Source organism: Colias croceus, chromosome 25, assembly GCF_905220415.1.
Source record: "Colias croceus chromosome 25, ilColCroc2.1".
NCBI lineage: Eukaryota > Metazoa > Arthropoda > Insecta > Lepidoptera > Pieridae > Colias > Colias croceus.
Genome location: NC_059561.1, coordinates 5,357,555 through 5,379,511, shown reverse-complemented (window position 1 = coordinate 5,379,511; position 21,957 = coordinate 5,357,555). Strand labels below are relative to the sequence as shown.

At 34.5% G+C, this 21,957-nt stretch overlaps 2 protein-coding genes across 5 annotated transcripts; one reads left to right on the top strand and one right to left on the bottom strand.

Moving 5' to 3' along the window:
• Positions 1–58: 58 nt before the first annotated feature.
• On the bottom strand, positions 59–19,496 carry LOC123703227 (uridine phosphorylase 1-like). Of its 4 annotated transcripts, none has more exons than XM_045651162.1 (8): positions 19,242–19,496; positions 8,489–8,602; positions 4,153–4,276; positions 3,602–3,751; positions 2,025–2,210; positions 1,582–1,717; positions 948–1,141; positions 59–200 (listed from the first exon to the last, which is right to left on the bottom strand). In XM_045651162.1, exons 2-8 carry the CDS (start codon positions 8,593–8,595, stop codon positions 111–113), a joined length of 987 nt encoding a protein of 328 aa, XP_045507118.1. In that variant the 5' UTR covers positions 8,596–8,602; positions 19,242–19,496; the 3' UTR covers positions 59–110. The 4 variants fall into 4 exon arrangements, with proteins under 4 accessions (XP_045507118.1, XP_045507119.1, XP_045507117.1 ...); XM_045651163.1 differs by lacking the exon at positions 19,242–19,496 and adding an exon at positions 14,872–14,974; XM_045651161.1 differs by lacking the exon at positions 19,242–19,496 and adding an exon at positions 11,725–11,926.
• LOC123703226 (stabilizer of axonemal microtubules 2) lies at positions 12,717–21,348 on the top strand. The gene is made up of 13 exons (XM_045651159.1): positions 12,717–12,861; positions 13,423–13,570; positions 13,811–14,014; positions 14,202–14,388; positions 14,806–14,948; positions 15,322–15,413; positions 16,346–16,456; positions 17,441–17,537; positions 18,177–18,363; positions 18,891–18,983; positions 19,932–20,044; positions 20,571–20,664; positions 21,030–21,348. The coding sequence occupies exons 1-13, from the start codon at positions 12,854–12,856 to the stop codon at positions 21,110–21,112; spliced, it is 1,560 nt and encodes a 519-aa protein (XP_045507115.1). The 5' UTR covers positions 12,717–12,853; the 3' UTR covers positions 21,113–21,348.
• Positions 21,349–21,957: the final 609 nt, after the last annotated feature.

Below are 21,957 nucleotides of genomic sequence, written 5' to 3'. Positions count from 1 at the left end.
AACAAATATTAAAAACACATTCTTTATTACATAATAGATAATATTATAATTTTAATGTCACTATAAAAATATAAAATATAAGTATATTTCACTTCCAAGTAAAACAAAGGTTATTTATTATAATATTTGAGAATATAATTTCCTACAATTTTCGCAGGACGTTTCTGCCACTCCGTTAAAACTTCTTTTTCCGGTGTTACCTAAAAGAAAAGAATATATTTATTAAGAAATTAAAAGATAACTCTTTATAATTCATATTCTATACATATAATAAAATCGTAGGAAAATCAGAACTGTACATTCAATATTTTTTTAAAAGAATATTTGGTACTTGGCTGGTGATCTACCATCTACCGTCAACCAAGCCAAAGATTTAGTTTTTAGAATTTTAGTCTGTTTGTCTGCACCCCGCGGTTGCATTCGCGCGTGCGAATGCGTTTATCCTTTTAATCCTTCCTGTGGGAACATCGATTTAAAAAATATTTGACATCTGTCAGTGAAAGTCCCGTCAAAATCGGTGAAGCCGTTACTGAGATAGGCCGGAACAAACAGACAAAAATTGTAAAAATTACTATTTTGATATATATGTATACGCATATATAAGCATTTAGTATAAATCAGTTATTTCAATATTAAAACAGACACTGAAATTGTATTATTGGTATATTACAGATATCATACATATATATTACTAGTGGTCCGCCCCGGCTTCGCCCGTGGTACATATTTCGCAATAAAAGGTAGCCTAAGTCTTTTCTCGAGTATCAAAATATCTCCACACCAAATTTTATTCAAATTGGTTCAGTAGTTTAGGCATGATTGAGTAACAGACAGACAGAGTTACTTTCGCATTTATAATATTAGTATGGATTACTATTGTGTCCCCTGTGATCCCCCCCCCCTCTGTGATGACTTTTTTTGTTATTTTTTTATATTTTAATACACACCTGATCCCCCAACAATCGATCAAGTAACGTGACACACACATCAGCAGCCCGCACACCGGCCGCGCTTGTAAAGTGGGCGAACGCTGTGGCCTCCATTTCCATATTCTTTACACCTAATTGTAATAATTTCTGCAAGTATGTCTGTTTGTCTGCTTCTGTGTAGTCGCAGAACGCACCGTCCGTTCTCGCTTCACCTGAAAATATTACGTGTGGTTAGTAATTTTTATTGCTTGATTTTATTATTACACTCTAGTATTTTAATTCAGAAATTAAAAATAAAAAAAAACTTATTTTTTTAACAACGCGCTAATTTCAAAAACTTCTACCGATTTGATTCTTGACTAGAATAGGCTATCATGTACAACAGGCAAGCCGGACTTAAGTTATAAAATAATATAAACTGCAAATAAATGTAAAAATACTAGATTTCCGCGTGCGCTTTCAAAGAAAAACCCGCATAGTTCCCGTGGGATTTCCGGGGAAAACAGTAGCCTTCTTATTCTGGGTCTTCAGCTACCTACCATACTAAATTTCATTGTAATCGGTTCAGTAGTATTTGCGTGAAAGTGCAAAAACATCCATTCATTCATCCTCACAAACTTTCGCAAATATAATATAAGTAGGATAAACTTACCTCTGTAAAAATCATTTGCACACAATGTAACTCCAAGATGAGTTTCAAAATCTTCGCTATCGGCGACTGACAAGAGTTCTTGGTTCAATCGTTTGTCAAAATTGCATGGAAACTTTTTCTCCTCACCCAAAATCGCCTTAAACAAATAATATTAATTAATGTTTGTCTTCTGGATTTTCATAAATGAAAACAATTTAAGAATTTTTAAGGTGAAATTTCTTTAGGCGCGTTGAGAGTAAAATTTCAAGGTCGCATCATGGCAACACCGTCACGTCGTAGAGTGAGGCGACGATTTTGGTATTTTTTAATCTTACCAAAGAAGTTTCACTTCTGACACATGTGCTCAGTACACACGCTCTTTTGCAGTGAAACTTCTTCAGTGGCTTTGAGAGTAAAATTTCAAGGTCGCGTCATGGCAATACCGTCACGTCATGTTTACTTACGAGCTTATAACACATTTCCAGAGTATCGTTTAAAGCAGACGAGGATATAACGACAGCGCCCGGCGTCACTCCGATCCCACCGCTAGTACCGAGACGCAATATTATGGGATCTTTAGCTTTAGCATAGTGCAGTAACTTCAATATCTCCTCTAGAGCTATCGTCATAGATGGAACGCCCATACCATGCTGTAAATATATATGTAATATATAATAAAATGTAGATTTTCTTTAAACTTTAAAGGAGTACAGTAAAACCCGTTTAAGACGATTTTCCAGGGACTCAACCAAAAACGCGTCTTAAGCGGGAAAGCGTAATAAGCGGGAAATAAAAAAACGGACTTACTACATACATATTATGTATTAATATTTATTATGGTTTTTCGGATGTAGTCTATTGTACATTTAAACATTATGTACGTTATACAAAATCACGTTATTATAATATACCTACAGTGTGGAAATTTTCGATGGGCCCTGGAGGGAAAGTACTTGAAGTAAGTACTTACTAATGATAGCAAATTTTGCTGAAAGGAAACATTCCTTTATTTTTAAAAAGGAATTTTACTGCATTCAAAGATGTTCGAAAAATCACTTGCATCGACCGGGAATCGAACTATCCGAAAATAATTTTTGTTGTCGTCGCTTTTGATTTAAAGAAGTTACATCGCGTCTTAAACCATTAACCGCTGATAATGCCTGGGCGTATGTCAATATCGAAGTTGACTCATCTTCTTTTTGATCATTACCACTTTGAGCCTCTTCTTGTGTGTTATTCACACTCTCAATAAGATGTTCAATAGATTGAATTTCTTATGATGATACATTATCATCAATGAATATCCAGGAAACCACAGCAGTCATCGCGTCAGTTCAGTCAGTCGGGCTTGAGTCGGCCGCTGTCGCAGGGGTTAATGTGTTGGCCGTTAGAGCGTATTAAACGGGATGACGATCGTATTAAGCGTTAAATAATGTATGAAAACATGTCTCAAGTTGCAGGGACTGATGAAAAATGGCGTATTATACGAGAAATCGTATTAAGCGTGATCGTATTAAACGGGTTCTACTGTATTTATAAGTTTTTGTGGCGTAAGTGTAAGTTATATATTTCCACTTACTTTTTTATATAAACACGAGTTTTGACTTAATTCATCCTTATGTTATACTAGCTCACCGCCCGCGGCTTCGACCGCTTTGTGTAAACCTAATAAATTGTATATACCCTTCTATTAAAAATAATTTCTGTACTTATGGAATAAGAAACTAATGGAATTCCAGCCATTCGAAATGATTATAGTTACTGTACAATAAATTGTATGGTACTCATACCTTTTATAAATAAAGCTAGCGGTCTGCCCCGGCTTTGCCCGTGGTAGATATTTCGCAATAAAAGGTAGCCTATGTTCATTCTCAGGGACTAAAGATTGTCTGTGCCAAATTTCATCAGAATCGGTTGAGAGGTTTAAGCGGGAAAGCGTAACAGACAGACAGACAGAGTTACTTTCGCATTTATAATATTAGCAGCGATAAAATGTTATTTCAGCTGAAATTTCATAAGCATATTAATAACATCTACTTACACTAAGACACAAAACGGGGCCAACTTTATATAGTGCGTATCTGTGACCCTGTTTAACTATATTCTTGAAGTCACACTGTATATCTAGTATATTAGCCATGTGCTTTGCAGTTTCCTTCATTCTATATTTCGTACCACCCATACATACAAACTGAAATAATTTAATTACATATTAATTGCTTAAAAAAAAAAAGTCTATACTTTGTTATTTTATTTGAGAAAATGATCCATCATGCTGGCTTTTATTCAGAAAGTTTTTTATTTTTATTTTAAAATATTTTAGTTTTCAGGGACTATTTGTTTATAAGTCCCCATAATACATAAATAGGTTACATACATTACTAACATAATATGAGTATATGAAGTCAACATTTGAGAATTGATCAAAAGATCAAAATTTTTATCTAAAATTATATTTAAAACAGAAAATTTTATCTGAAATAATTTTAAATTTTTACAAGATTACAAACAATTTAATAAATAACCATACATTACCTAGAATGTATAAATACATAATATTTTCTATGAGAAACAATAACAAAAGTAACTTACTTTAACATCGCCGAACATTGCTTGCAGATCGTGGGTCTTCGTGTCCAACCCCAAATGGTACAGTACATCATAATCCAATTTTAATAGATGCTTATTTCTGAGTCGCAATGTCCCATCGTTGTTTCTATACAACAAAGAATTATAAATATATATATTTTACTAGTTGCGCGTCGCGGTTTTACCAGCATATGAGTTTTTCCTTTTTCAAACTCAAACTCAAACATTTATTTATTCAATTAGACTTCTTCGAGAAGCACTTTTGAAACGTCAATACATATTTTTATCATTTACCACCGATTCGGAAAGCAGTATCTATGGAGAAGAATCGGCAAGAAACTCCATAGTTGCTCTTTTAAATCATTTCAGTATTACAATTTAATTTTACAAAATATGTAAGTAACCGTACGTATATATTATCATAATATGCCAAAGAACTGTCCTGCGGTTCTCACGCGACAACCCTCCATGGGTTTTTATCTTCCATATATTCCTTAATGCTGTAATAGGCTCTCTGAACTAAGACGTTTTTTACATAATTCTTAAATTTAGCACTACTAAACTCTTTAATACTATGAGGAATTTTGTTGTAAAAAAGTATACCTTGACCCATAAATGAATTTTTAACTTTAGCTAACCGGTAAAATGGCATTTCAATTTTATTTCTGTTCCTTGTGCCATAACAGTGTCTATCTCCTACTCTTGTGTGTAAGTCTGCGTTTTTGTGTACATATAAAATATTATTAAATATATACTGTGATGGTACAGTGAGGATACCAGTATTCTTAAAGAGATCTCTTAGTGAGTCCCTAGCACGTAAATTATATATAGAGCGTATGGCTCTTTTCTGTAATATAAATATAGTTTCAATATCTGCAGCCCTGCCCCATAGAAGAATTCCATAGGACATAATGCTATGAAAGTAGCTAAAATAAACCAATCTAGCCGTGTCTACATCGGTGAGATGCCTTATTCTTCGAACTGCATATGCAGCTGAACTAAGCTTAGCAGCGGTGGCGGCAACATGGGCCCCCCATTGTAACTTCTCATCTAGTGTCAATCCAAGAAAAACAGTAGAATCCACAGGGTATAATACCTCCCCGTTTAAAATAATATCCCTTTTTACCTTTTTTACATTTGGAAGGATAAATTCTACACAATTTGTTTTTTTTGCATTTAATAATAAATTATTAGCAGTGAACCAATTGGATATGCGTAAAAGAGCAGAGTTTACTTCGTCAACGTTTGAGTCATGTCTATCCACATTAAATATTAATGAGGTATCATCTGCAAACAGTACTATTTCACACATATCCTGCAAATAATAAGGTAGGTCATTAATATATACTAAGAACAAAAACGGTCCTAAGATAGATCCCTGCGGAACACCTATGTTAATCGGCGCACCGCGAGATTTCTCTCCATTAACAACAACGGTTTGTACCCTGTTCTGAAGATATGAAGCTATGAGGTCCTGAGATAAACCTTTAATACCATAAAAATTTAGTTTCCGTAATAGAGTGGTATGTTCTACACAGTCAAAAGCCTTAGAAAGGTCACAGAATATCCCTAAAGCATTCTTTGAATTTTCCCATGCTTTATATATATGTGACAAAAGAGCTATTCCAGCATCAGTAGTAGAGCGCCCCTTTGTGAAACCAAACTGTTTGGCGTGCAGTAAACCATTTGATACAAAATGACTACATAATTGGTTTAAAATTAATTTCTCGAAGACTTTGCTCAAAGTTGGTAAAATGGAAATTGGCCTATAGTTATTACAGTCTTCCTGGTCACCACTTTTAAATAAAGGAATTACTTTACTTAACTTTAATAAATCAGGGAATATACCACAGTCACAACATTGATTAAATATAAACGCTAAGTGGTTGGCAATGTTTTCTATAATATTATTTACTAAATTTACAGACATTCCCCAGAGATCACATGTTTTTTTTAAGTTTAATGTTTTAAAAGTTTTAACAATTTCCTCTGCAGTCACATGTCGCAATTCAAATAATACATTACACTCAGCAACATGGTCCCTCAAGTAGGACTCCGCAAGCGCTGATGACGAATTTAATTTTTCGGTAATACTAACAGGGACACTACTAAAAAAATCTTCAAAAGCAAGCGCAACATCAGCACTTTTGTCAATGACCCTACCAGCATTAACAAGTTTTATGGTACTATTTGATTGGCTTTTGCCCATTTCACCATTAATAATTGACCAAACCGTTTTAACTTTGTTATCAGAGTTGCGTATTTTATCTCTGACATACAAGCACTTGGCAGTGAAACAAACTTTTTTAAAAGTTTTTGAATAATTTCTAACATAACTAAGAAATGACATGTCTTTGTTATATTGCTTCATGCCATATAACTCATATAAAACATTCCTGCATCTGTGTATACTAGGTGTTGCCCATTGGCTAAATGGTAAATCCTTGGTAATACTTAAAGATTTAACTTTAAAGATTTTTTCAAACTCATTATGAATTAAATTAAAAAGATTTGTAAACATTTCACAAGGATTATTATGAAAGGATTGATCATTCAGGCCAGGCAATTTATTATTAATATTATCTCTAAATTTATGAATGCCTTTTTTAGTTATAGGCCTAACATTAATTCTTTTAAATGTAGGTATGCAATCCCATTCAAAAACTACTTTCTGGCCACAGTGATCCGAAGTCAGTGTATTGAGAATATTTTTTTCTAAAAAGTTACAATCACAGTAAACATTATCAATACAAGTTGCAGAACTAGGTGTAATTCGTGTGGGTTCATCAAAAAGTTTATGTAAATTAAATGATTGAAATAAATTAACTATTCGTGTTGCCGTTTGTGTGTGTGAAAGTAAATCAATATTAAAGTCTCCACATACTATAACCTTCTTTTCACTTCTGCTCAAACGCTTTAATATTTCTTCCATGACTGTCTCAAACATATTATAGTCACTGGAAGGAGGCCTATAAACGCAAACAATAATGTAACGCTCAAGTTCAACACAGGACAGTTCAATGGTGCGTTCTACAGATAGACTAACAATGTCAGTTCGTTCTTTGCATTTGACACTATTGTGTACAAAAATAAGAGAACCTCCATGAATAGCATGTTTCCTAAAGTATATACTTTTTAACTCATAATTATCAACATTTATTAACAACTGACATTGTTTAAGCCAATGTTCTGTTACACAAAAAACTTTAATACTATAATGATTTAAGAATAATTCTATTTCTAATAATTTGCTAGCCAAGCCTTGAATATTTTGATGTACAATGGAAAAAGGCTGCTTAGCTGTTGTCTTACATACTAGTTTAAATCTAGCTTAGGGCTAAATTTTCTGTCAACACTTAACCTAGGTTGGTGTATATAGTTACTACTACATAAAATTATAGTAGATCGATGGTCTGATACAGAACATGTACCAGACTGGTTAATAATTTTATATGCTATTAACATAGCAAGTTCTTTCTTATATCTAAATGGCAGATACACTGTATTCTTTGTCATACAAAAAGATTTTATACAGGAATTTTAGTCAAAATATATAAATGCATCACTATGATGATTTGTTAAATTATACAATTTCAAGTTAATATTATAGATAAACCTATATTGATTTTGTGTCAAACCAGGCAAATACGGTAATGTACACAACATAAATTTACATTTTGTCTCACCACTAATTTTTAACATTTTTTGAAATCCTATATCAATGTCATGTTTTTTTAAATTAAAAATATCTCCGTATAATATAATAACAATACTATTTTCATTAAAACTAAAATTATCTAATGAATTCATGATATATATAAATGAACTATTAGGAGTGCAAAAATTAGTAACTTTATGCCCTAAGTTGTTAAGCAAAGCGCCAAAACCCTGACCTATATTATCTGACAACACAATAATTTCCTGCATGGAAAGATGTTTTGTTTTACTAGATGAAAGTGTTGCCGTTGGTTGAATACTATGTATGTTAGTGCAGTCAATGGTCTTATGGGGCGACGGTTGCTCATTGTCACTTATGGAACACTTTTTTAATCCTAATGTTCCTGTGGGAATGTCTTATTAACTCCTTAAGCCTAAGGTACTCCTTATATGGTACATATATAGCCTAGTTATAGCCTTCCTCAATAAACGGGCTATCTAACACTGAAATATTTTTTCAAATCGAACCAGTAGTTCCTGAGATAAGTGAGTTCAAACAAACAAACTCTTCAGCTTTATAATATTAGTATAGATTACCTGTGCGTATTCTTCGAAGGGGGCAAAAGAAATAATAAATTAAAGAAAGAAAGACGTTTAGGAAGATATAATATACTAAACTTACTTTGGATAATCTCGCTTTTCACGAGCAATCCACTTGACCTTGCAGTTTTCGTAATGCTCCTCCCAGTCAGGCTGTGTTTTGAGGATATAGTCACATGTACACTCCATTTTATATCTGAAAATAAAATTCTTCTTAATATTGTGAACAATATGTGACGCCAGCAAACAACAAGCAGTGAAATGTTATTATAACTTCAACATTAGTTAAAAAAAACTGTGTTATGAAAATAATGGCATGTACATTACAAACTGACCCGACAGACGTTGGCCTGTCTTCGCGCAAATTGTCAAACACGTGAAGTTTTTCTTTCATAAGATCCTTCTCCGGACAATAACGAATACATCAAAATAAGAATTATCAGAATCGGTCCAGCCGTTAACGCGTGATGCCGTCCCCAAGGGAAATAGGGATTCATTTTTATATTATATAGATTCCGGTTTCCACTACCGGAATACGAAAAACTGGATCACCAAGGTAATATTTAAAGGAGAAATCACTACAACTAATCTCTAATCTCTAAATTGAGTTTGGATGTAAATTGTAATTTGTAATTTGCCGGGAACCCAAACTAAATATTTATCTGTCAATTGTCAAGTCAACTGACTGCTGACATTTTATCTGTTATCTGCAATTTATCTGACACGTTCCGAAGTTTATTAATTCACTTTGGGGTTGCTATCTCGAAATTAAGAAATATTTATCGTGCAGGTCATCTGCGAACAGTTAAAATGTTAACACTTTCATTACCACTACGATTTTCACGATGTTTTCTCGGATGCCGCATACATTTTACGTTGGACTCGCTAGGCGAGTCCCCGGCGCTGCAACACGAATTGAATCACTCGCCAGGCGAGTTCAGTGGCATTGCGTTAGGGTAAAAACAATGTTTTGTTATTTTTGTGGCCGTGACAGTGTACGTTACGTGTTTAACGCAATTAAAAAGAGTTTTACTAACATACGGTGTAATTTAACATATAAAAATGGCAAGAAACACTATAGATAAAAGAAAAGGTAAGTTTGTTTCGTAATTTATGCAGTGGCTCTCAATCTTTTCAAGTTTCACACATTTTTTTATTTAACAATACGAAGGGATCCTCTTTCAATTATAACTCTTAAAGTAATAGACCGAGAGTTGAGTTTAAAGAGCAATACTTACAACAATGGTTACTTAAACAGTTCCTCTGACTCACAAGAGCAATGATAACAAACTTTGTACGAGTATAATAAATATAAAATAGCTCATAGACAACTATTTGCACATTATATTCCACAAGTGTTAAGTCACTATTACATAATCCTTATTACTTTGACATAAGTTCGATAATTGCGTGTTAGTATGTGAATTGGTTCGGAATGCTTTTCATAATAATAACTATGCAATTTATTATCCTTATTGTGTTTACATAAGGTCGGCAATTGCGTGATAAAGTAGCGTGTAAGGTAACCTTTGCCTATTTAATAACACCAAATTCGAGCCCCTGCAAGGTGTAGAACACAATCCGCCGTTGTTTTACGAGTGAATGTGACTTTTGGTAAAATGAAAATAAAAGTATCAACCGTACATATAGATATTTCATTAATAAAAGTTTGAGAATCTATGTCAGTGAACTCGCCTAGCGAGTTCAAGGCATTGCAGAATAGTTTATTTTCTTTCGATTATAAACTGGGTCTGCACACCCGGCCCACCACGTAATTCTTTAGATTAGGGTATATTTAGTCTTCAGTATCATTTTAACCAGAAAATACACATGCATTTCGGAAAAAAATAGCAAACACATTGAACTCGACGGGCGAGTCTACGGCGCTGGAATAAAATTTACGTGGACTCTCCGGGCGAGTCGGTGGCACTGAACGTGTTAAAATACTATCTTCTCAGAGTGAGAAACGGTTAAGAAAATACCGCTGATGATGACCAGTGTAGAGAACATCTCACTTATAGAGATATTATAAAATAAGGAGTACAGCATTTTACGTAATTCTATAGACCTGCCTCTACCATGTCATGGTGTATCGTGATGGTCTAATGATAATGATGACCAGACAAAATGCTTTGGCATTATCTGTATAATATATTAGGCATAGTTACATAAACTAGTACCGATAGGTATGTTTTGGCAACAGAAAAAATATCGATCTAAGAACCAATATTATAATCGAATAAAAGGTAGGTACCTACCTACCTATTGGAAAAAGAAACGAGTAGGTGTAACAATAAAACCAGACAAGTTCCAGTCGGACTCGCGCTCTGAGGCTCCCGTACAATCCTATTTTTATTACATACCTTTAAAATATAACATAATTTCCTCTTTAAGAGGCCTACACCACCGAAACTAGCGCCACCGAACATTTTATTTTTTTACTCCTTAACCAGATCAAATTTAAAAAATCTAGCTCGGTACTTTGCTAGTATATTACTTGTAGTATTTTTGGTATTACTTTTCACTATTCTAACTGTTCATTATTCTAGAGAACTTTTGATTACCGCCAAAAGTGGCCACTTTTGGTGGTAATCAAAAGTTCTCCTAATTTACCGAATGCAAAATAATGAAAAGTAATACCAAAAATACTACAAGTAATATACTAGCAAAGTACCGAGCTAGATTTTTTAAATTTGATCTGGTTTAGGAGTAAAAAAATAAAATGTTGGGGGGGCGCTAGTTTCGGTGGTGTAGTCGCCTGTGCTATACTATAAGACGTTGCTCCATAACAAATTTCAAGATACCTAAGTCTATAGGTCTGATTCTCTTGTTACTGTGACAATAATTTACAGCTGTAACTTCTGTTTGCGTTAGTTACGAAGTTTTATTCAAATTGTTTTGATATCTCAACTCTCGAGTACAGTAACTTATTTAATCGTTTAATCCATAAATAAACATGAATCTCGATGATTATTACCCGACTACGACGAAGCAAATTGTCCGATTCTCCGACCTACCCGATACGGACATAATTTCATGAGAATAGGTCAAGCCGTTCCAAAGAAGTTTAATAACCTACTTCAAACACATTTATTAATAATTAATTACACATTAATTACATACAAGAAGTTCGCCCGGGCATCGCCTGTGGTACATGGTGGTTACATTTTCTATCCATAAACATGCCATTACTTCAAAGAATATTAAAAAAAAAGAGTTAACAAAATCGGTTCAGCCGTTTTCGAGATGTCTCGCTTAGCAACAAATTTAGCAATTCATTTTTATTACATTGATAAATTATTAAAAATGTGTACTCACATGAACTAAGAACACTTTAATAAATGACACTAAAATAAATTATAGTATCTACACGCAGATATTATTATAATAAAATTATCTAATAAAATTATGAAATAAGATAAACTTTGATTAGATAATATGACCAGTATGTGTCGTGCTGTCCACAGAGCAAGTATTATAAGAATATAATAATAAATGGTGCAGTCGCGTGGTCATCGTCAATGAGTCAGTCGTATACAATATTACCTATGTTGGTCGTTTACGAGACAAATTATTCGAGTGTTGCTATATCGCATTCAAATTAGACCCCAAAGGATAATATGTGACCGATATATTTCATTTTCCTAACGATTTAATTAAAAAAACCGGCCAACTGCGAGCCGGACTCCCGCACGAACGGTTCTGTACTATGGGGAACCCCCTTAAAGTTTTTTTTTTGAATTTGTTGTTAAAGCGGCAACGGAAATCAATAACAAGTAATTAACTAAATTGATTTGTTTTTGTTATTAGATAACCTGGTGTAAAAATAGTTTTAAAATATATCAAAGAGGAATATTTAATTAACTTATTCAGTCATAACATTAAATAATGAGGTAGGTTCCATAGTCTATCCATACTAATATTATAAATGCGAAAGTAACTCTGTCTGTCTGTCTGTTACTCAATCACGCCTAAACTACTGAACCAATTTTCATGAAATTTGGTATGGAGATATTTTGATACCCGAGAAAGGACATAGGCTACTTTTGACGCTGACGCAATCCCGGAAATCCCACGGGAACGGAAACTATGCGGGTTTTTCTTTGAATGCGCGGGTGAAGCCGTGGGCGGAAACCTAGTAATAGATAACTGTAAGCTTCTGGTGTAATAAAGAAAATAATAATATTAGTAATAAGTTAGAATTAAATTTTAACTTGAACAAAAACGTTGTTTATTATAAAATAAAACGATATCTATAAACTCTCTGTGCGTAAATTTTAAATAAGGAATGCATCGACTGAAAAAAAATTACTGAGTCTATCATATCTGACAGTTTTCTATAACATTTTTAGATGGAGATGCGTTTTTAAATTCCTTTCAGTTTATTATTAAATTTAGTTTTTAGATTATTTTTATCTTTAGATATATATTTTTACCAACGTAAATCATGCCCGAGTAAGTTTGAAATTTTATATTGATGTAATGTTATCTTTTACACTTAATATGCTATAAATACCAAAATCTGTAGAGTATGTCTTTCTGACTGTCTGTATGTTACGCCTTCACGGCCAAACCCAGCACCGATTTTAATAAACGTTGGCATGAAAATAGTTAGACCCCTGGTTCTTCGGGGTCAAACTTACTTTTTTAATGTACTATGTAGAGTAGATGTAGAGACTCAAGTTATGAAAATAAATATCACTAGTTACTAATATTGAATGCGAATTAAAGTAAATAATGTCTAGACAATAATCCAGGAGGCGCGAACACTCTGTGAAGGCGTTTAAAAAAGAGCCAAGCACATGTGTCAGAAGTGAAACTTCTTTGGCGAGATTAAAAAATACCAAAATCGTCACCTTGACGTGACGGTATTTTCATGACGCGACCCTGAAATTTTACTCTTAACGCGCCTAAAGAACTTTAACTTCATTAAAATATATATACGGTCGAATTGAGAACCTCCTCCTTTTTTGAAGTCAGTTAAAAATACCCTTCTAACCTCCTGTCTATGTGTAGGTGTGTGTCCTGCCCCGCCGCAGCGCCCTGCGCGCCCACCGCTGGCATCAAGTCCGGCCCTCGCGATGGGAAGCCCTTGGACGGCAAGCAAGAGCTCAGCTGCATGTGCCGCTCGTGCTGTTGCGGCAAACCGCCGATTGTTAAACCAGTAAGCGTCCTAATTCCTCCACTTCTTAGAAGTTGGTAGGCTCCGTATCTCTAATCTCTATTCATAACAAAGAATCCCTTTTTCCCTTGGTGACGGAAACGACAGGTCCAGGATACTTTTTTTGATAATATGTTCATAAAAAAAGTATACTATAATGTCTGATTGTGGGCACAGCTAGGACACGAACGTGCCACGGCCCTGTGTAGCGTAAATTATCCTTAAAACCATAATTACTGACAGTGCTACAAGCAACCAAAAATCCCCGATTCGTATGCTCCTCGGCGATGTTACATGAAGCCCACGGCTCGAGTAGAGAACTGCACTACATACAATATGTCGTATCTGCCGGTTGATGGATGTAAGAATCTTCGTGGAGAAGCGAAAAAACCAGAACCCAATTTGGTGCCCAGCTGTGAGCCAATGGAGTCGTGTACTGTTCAAAAGGTATCATCATCATTATCAATTTCTTCTGAATATGATGGCATTACGTCTTAAACATTTATCCTAGTCTACATAATATATTTGCGTAAAGCCGCTCTTTTGGTACGGAATAATTTCAAAATTACTTCATAAGATCTAGAAATAAGTTATTTACGTCGACATGTTCAATTTTAGCATATTTTTATTCCAGTTATCCTTTCTGCCGAACCCAGTATGCGTGACGCAGGCGATCCGTCCGTGCCACCACGACATGTGGGGGCAGGGCCCGATGCAGAACCTCACCACGCAGCGGCACGACTATGTGCCGAAGCCCTGTGTGCTCAGAGAGAGCTGTAAGCCGCCAGCGAAGTTTCACTGTGTGGACCAGCCCTTTGAAAGTGAGGGCATTCACCAACACGGGGTGTTCGCGCCACCATTTCATCTTAATTTAAATATTCTGTCAATTAAGATGTACCTATTATGTAATTATGTCAAATGAAAAGGCATAATTATGGTCCTTTAGAATGTACAGTACCTATTCGCAAGAAATTTGATAAAAAGACCTCTACTAGGACATATTTTGTTCGTTAATAATGTTGAAATCTCAAAGAGCACACAGCGTAAAGGCATTAGTTTATTTTTCTATAGGCCATCTTTTGTAGCCATTATTTCTCATTGTTTCACACCAATTAAAATACTAAGTATATTAGTTATCAGTATGTTAGTCTGCGTTAGCCAAAAATAAACGGTCTCTTTTAAAAACGTATGATTAAAACCTCTTCCTCTATACAAATGCTGATCGCATAATTTTCCAGATCGCACAGTTAACAAGCTGTCCTATTTGCCCCCGGATAAGATGGAACCAGTCAAATCGTACGCACCAGAGCGTTGTTATGAAAAGCCAGCGGCCAAAATGGAATCGAGCACAACGCACAAGCTCAGCTTTATGCCAAATCAGGTAGACCAGCGTCTTCTGCCAATCTGCAACTCTTTAAAAAAGTATATTTATAAAGCATTTGAATGCTATAAAACCAAAAATATCAAATTCAACAAAATACCGTTCTATCGTTACAATATTGTAATCGTTGAAATAATTTTTTATATTGGTTGAGTTGTTAATTATATCAATAGATGGCGCGGGGTGTGGTCCCTTAGACATATAAAACGGAAAGAGTAGAATAAATTCGATTGCTCTGGCTGGATCACGGGTGGAGTTGGTCAAGAGTCAAGACGTCACCCAGGATTGGCAGAAGACGCGGGTTCGAATCCCGCCTCGTGATCGAATTTTTTCTACTAATTGAAAATTTATATTAATAAGGTTTTGTTTCAAGCTGATGCCGAAAGAGCCTCTACCATGGGCCTGTAAGGGGCAGTATCAGAAACCTTGCCAGAAAATAGAAGATAATACTACATACAGCATGAGGTTAGCATGACGTTCATATTAATTATTCATTTCAGCTGGTAAAATATCACAGCGTAACTGCTGGTTATTCTTTGATAGAGTCGGTAAAATTCGGCATTTTTAAAGCAAGCAATTTCGGTCTCTTGTACCTATGCGGGAACAATGATTACGACAATACTGAATAGGTACTTGGAGCCGTATTATAAAATAAAAAAATCTTTATTGACATAATAATAGAGGTCGTTTAAAAAAAACGTTATTAAGTAAGTACCTGCAGCCCCAGCAACAGACAACGAATAGAATAATACCATTATACCAATCAAACAATCATTGTTTTATTACAACGGAATAGCTTTACAGCCGTAGTTTTGATAACTGCAGTTTATTATCTTATGACTCAAAAAATAAGATCATTCTAGTGCAAGGACATTTCTCTTAAATAGGTATTATATTTATCAATGCTTCTCAACCGTGATATAAGACCTCTTCTCCTCACAATAACGAACACATCAAAATAAGAATTATCGAAATCGGTCCAGTCATTCACAGGTGATGCCGTGACCAAGGGAAATAGGGATTCATTTTTAATGTATATAAGCAGTCCGCCCCGGCTTCGCCCGTAGTACATGTTTAACCATTCTCGTGCTTCAAGGAAATACGAGATAAAAAAAAGAATTATCGAAATCGGTCCAGCCGTTCACGCGTGATGCCGTGACCAAGGGAAATAGGGATTCATTTTTATGTATAACTAGCGGTCCGCCCCGGCTTCGCCCGTTTACGTTATCTCTACATAAGATCCATCCTCGTACTTCAAGAAATATAATAAAAAGAATTATCGAAATCGGTTCAGCCGTTCTCGAGTTATGCGCTTACCAACACATTTTGCGATTCATTTTTATAGTATAGTATAGAGATAGTGATTATGAAATTTAGGTGCGATTTAATTATTTCAGCTTCTTAAACCCAGCGAGTGATTGCCGCCGCTGCGCCATTCTACCAAACAGTTGTACGAATCCCGTCACGGCGTCCAAGCGATTTGAAACGCAAACCATATACAAAAACAGGTAAATAGGGGTGAAAATTGTATGAGCGTTTTTAGGATGATAATTTCATTTTTAATGGATTAAAAAAATGAAATAGTTAATCATCCTAAAAATGCATGAAGTGTTCTAGAGATCATTAATAACTTAAAGACTTATTACGATGAAACATACATTGATAAACCTCTATAAAACATAATGAGGACAATTATGTCGATAATAATTTAACTTAACTACCATATTAACTACATAGTACACAATTCGTCAATACCTTAGGGGCCATCCATAAAGTACGTCACACGTAAAGAGGGGGGGAGGGGGTCGACAAAGTGTGACATGGTGTGACAAGGGGTGGGAGGGGTCCTAAGTTTCGTGACATCACATTTCAAAATCTAGAGGTACTAATCGCGTAATTTGAAATATAAATTAAACTAAAAAATATGTCCAATCTTTAGGGCAATATGGTTTAAATTGTTTTGTTGACAATTTATATTTATTCATTAGTTTATTTTTTGTTATTGATTCAAATATTTGATATTATGTTTATTTCATAAAAAATTTAAATGGAAATAAAACTAATTTCGGAACTGCTGTTTTAATTTAGTTATAGTTATATAGTTAGTTATATATTCTTTATTGCACACAATTTTTAATTTACAATACAAGGACATTAGAAGCAATTGGCGGCTTTATTGCTAAATAGCAATTTCTTCCAAGCAACCAGTAAATTCCAATTTAATAATTTTTCGATATTAAATTGCAAAACATGTGACGTCACACTAGGGAGGGGGGGATCTTAGAAATGTGACCACCTGTGACAAGCACGGGGGGGTGCTCAAAAACTCATGAAATTAGTGTGACGTACTTTATGGATGGCCCCTTATTGGGCTATTAACTAGGGTTAAATATTGTATATTGTTTTCTATTACCTATTTATTATAATTTACAATGCTATTTGATATGTGTGTTGGAATAAATGGTTTCTTTCTTTCTTTCTATACATTTCAGTTATCTGCCAGCAACTGCGCCCATACCGCAACCGGTCAAGCCGGTGCCCAACCTGGTGCCATCCACCGCTTTGATGGACGGAGACACTGTTCATAAGGTTGGCGGGATATACTTATTTAAATTTTATACTAAAATATACCTATATAAAATATTACTTACTACTAAAATATACAACTAACTAAGTAATATTATATTATTTTTTTCATAATTTAGTTTGTGCAATAAAGTATTATAAATAAATAAATGAATTAAAAAGAGCGTGTGTGCCGAGCACACGTATCAGATGTGAAACTTTCTTGGCAAGATTCAATGATACCAAAATCGTCGCCTTTTTCATGACGTGACCTTTAATTTTTTTTCAACGCGCCTAAAGACGTTTCACTGAGCATTGAGCAAGTGAGCAAGGCGACGATTTTGGTATACCTACTTATTTGAATATTGCCAAAGAAGTTTCACTTCTGACACGTGTGCTTTGGACATGTTTTTGAAGTGAAACTTCTTTATCGGGGTTGGAAAAAAAATTAGTGTAACATTTTTTCGTTACGCGTGACATTTTTCCGTTACGCGCCATCTTTTACTAATCCCTACCACGCGTGATTCGACGTATTTCTGTAAAGTTGCATATAGTAAATTATTTTTTGAAAAATAAGGTCATAAAGAAGTTTCACTTCTTACGTGTGTACACTAGTACACGCGCACATTTTTTTATGTTTTTTCTTTCTTGCTCCCGTTTCAGCTGTCCTTCCTGCCGAACCCAGTATGCGTGACGCAGGCGATCCGTCCGTGCCACCACGACATGTGGGGGCAGGGCCCGATGCAGAACCTCACCACGCAGCGGCACGACTATGTGCCGAAGGCGGCGGCACCGAGGGAGTCTTTCAAACCGGCGCACAAGTTCCACTGTGTGGAACAGCCTTTTGAAAGTTTGTGCTTTTGGCTTTGTAGACTTCATCATCATTAGGCCATAATATAATAACATATTATGTTCCCACTGCTGGGATACGGGCCTCGTATAAGGGTTCAGGCCATTATCCACCACGCTGTTCAAGTGCAGCTTGGCGGACGCTGGAAGTCACATGTCGTCGAACTTTTGAAGCATTCATACTTACGTGAAATTAGAATCACTAATATTGAATTCAAGAAAAGCCGCGTTCTATTCTTAAAATATTGTAATCATTGAAATAATGTTTCATATTGGTTGAGATCATGTTGAGACGGTTGTTTAATCACCTCAATAGATAGTGTGTGTGTCCCTTAGGCACATAAAACCGAAAGAGTAATAGAAATCCCATTGCTCAGACGAGCTCATGTGTAGCTGAGAGGATTTAAGCACTGCCCTGGTATGGCAAAACGACGCGGGTTCGAATCCCGCCTCGTGAATCCTTTAAAATTTCTCAGTTTGTGCTTTATTTATTATTTTTATTAAAATTATTAATTATTCTGTCACTAGATCGCACTGTGAATCGTATGTCCTTCCTGGACCCAGGGAAAGTGCCTATACCGACTTCATACGCACCTAACAGAGGATATGAAAAGCCAAGTGGTTAGTACTAAATATCACTTAACTGAAAAATTATGTGTTTCCATCGCTCACGTGTTATTCCGATGTATAAACTATATTCGTATAAAGTTTCATACAAATCCGATCAGTAGATTTTTCGTGAAACTGTAACAAACATCCATACATTCATCATCTTTTAAAGTATTAGCACAGATAATGTAATTCTAGTATTAGTATGATAGACATAAGAAAAGAAACGATTGAATAAAAATAATAATAGTAGAGTCAAAATTTACTTACCTAATTATTTAGATGAGCTTAGATTTGTTGGTCTACTCGAATTAGAACAATTATTGTGTAAGTAGTCTGTAATTGTCTAGAATGAGTAAAAAAATATGACTACTTAACTTCATAATATAAACAACAATGAAAAATAATAATACATTGAGCGAAAATTTTGTCGCGTCGGTATCATGCTGTGACATTGGAATTCTATTAATCCAAAGCCATGTTTAGAAACATGACCGCAGAAATAAGGTCAATGTGCATGTACGCTAAATATGCGATTACGTTGCACTGTTAATGCACACTAACACAGATTAGATAATAGTAACTTATTACACAGTTCTGTGTGACCATTGCAAGAAAATTTCCAACAAAACGTGGAGAATTATGAGGCAATAAAAATACTCGATTTAGACTCAGTCAGACAACTTGTTTTTTAGTTTATCTTTAAACTATATTATTAATTACTAGCTTTCTATATACTTAAATAAATGATATATAAGTAATAAAACCATCCTCATGAATCGTTCTATTTATTAAAAAAACGCAAAATACGTTGCGTCATCGTTTTTAAAGATTTAAGCATAATATATAGGGATATAGGGACAGAGAAATAGACTTTGTTTTATACTATGTAGTTACCTATCTTTATTTTATCAAATTTTAAACTGTGACGGCTATTTGAAATTTCCATTTTTATTCTAGCTAAAATGGAGAGCAGTACAACACAGAAGATGTCGTACCAGCCCGTGTGCGCGCCGGCGCCGCAGCGGCCGCCCTGGGCCTGCAAGGGACAGTACCAGAAGCCGTGTCAAAAGGTAAGACATAAACAAACATACATACATAATTATATGCATGCATTTAAGATGAACACATTTGCGCAAAATCATACTTAACTACAACCTATTACTTACTGTCTTAGCTTACTGTACATACAAACAAAACAAATCTACATACCTACCTACATACAGCCACAGAGCAAGTAACTAATATAGTACATACAGCTTACATTAGATGAGTAGGTACATTTACCCAAAACATTGTTGTATGCAACATACCTACAATCTACAACATCTTACGTTTTAAAGGTGCATTTACATCAAACGAGGGAATGCTCATTCTAGCCCCACTATGTCAAATTATTTTAGTGTAAACTGGCGTAGAGCATTTTTTCGTTATTCTTATCACGTTCAAAAAGATGCAATGCAATGTTGTAATACCTACTGAACAACACTGAATACGAGTTTTCGTTTACCTACACTAAATGACCACGAAAGAATGCTCTTGCTCTACCTCTACATAATTAATTAGAAAACAACATTAAACAGTTTCTTTAATATTCAGCTGGAGGGTACAACAATATACCGGTCGTCGTTCCTGCCACCCGGCGAGGACTGCACGGAATACATCGACCCCTGCTCGTATGGTGATTGCAAACGTAAGTTATTTTATTTATAAACCTTAGTTATAAACACATACTTCTTTACATATTGTAGAAAACAGTAGGTAATCATAGTGTTTTCTTGTTTGATTTTTTGCAAGTAACTATTACCTATAGGTACATTTAGAAATTAAAGACTACCTAACGATTTTAAACGAGATTTTTATTCGAGAGTGTAGTATAGTATAGTACCAGTATAGGTAATTATTTATGAGCTGTTCTGATGAACTAAATTCAATACCTATAGGTAATAATATCATCTAAATTCTATATCCATTCAACTGCTGCTTCGTGATATTGCAAATTGTGATGTCATATTTTGAAGTGAACAATATTAAAAGTTAACTTTTATTTTATTTCAGCCTGTGACTGTATGTGCCCAGCTGAATGCATAGCGACAGACCCTTGCGCTTGCAATTTCCCAAGAGCCGAATGTTGCAGCTAGCGGCCATTTTGCGTTGTGACGTACCTAAACAAGATGGCGCGTTTGTAAGGGCTTATCCTGGCGTAAAATGTATATTTTGAAATGTATTTCAAATTTTATAAATTATTTTTCGAGTGAACTGAAAGGATGTCATTTTTTGATAAAGGTTTTGACTATGTATGATAGTGTACCTAGATTTACCATCTTAGTACTTATATTTTTGTTGATAACAGTATTTAATAAAGTGGTTGTTATTATGTCTTTTGTTTTATTTAATGAAACGCAAGCATTTATTGGTTTGAAAATCTTTATTTTTTCAACAAATAACACAATTTGTTTTGCTTCATACATACTTATTTTAGTCCATAGAGGCTAGTTAAACACATCGTTAATCGTTGAAGTATTTAAAACTGTTTTCTTAAATTTGGTACTAATTATTATTTACCATCTTATTCGAACACTTACAATATTGTCTTCAAATTAAATACCTAGGTATCTAAAGAAGTAGGTATGATGGTGAAACATAAATTTACAATTTGGTTAGTAATGTCTGAAATGGGTATCGAAGTGAAACAAAAATATTATTTTTTAGCAATCGTTCAGTCTTTACAAAACGACTTATATACTTAACACCTTAACCATGTTTCATTTATTATATACGTTACAGAACATGGAATTGATGAATAATATTTTATAGTTATAAAGAAAAGAAATTGTTTTCCTAGAAATACATATTGAAGAAAAAAAAAAAAAACCTTTTAATTTCACATTTCTGCATAGGTTTTGAAATAATAATAATTGTGTACAGAAGCTTAGTGGGTTGTTTTTGTAAATGTGCCTTAAGTATTTAGATATTTGTTTTTGTA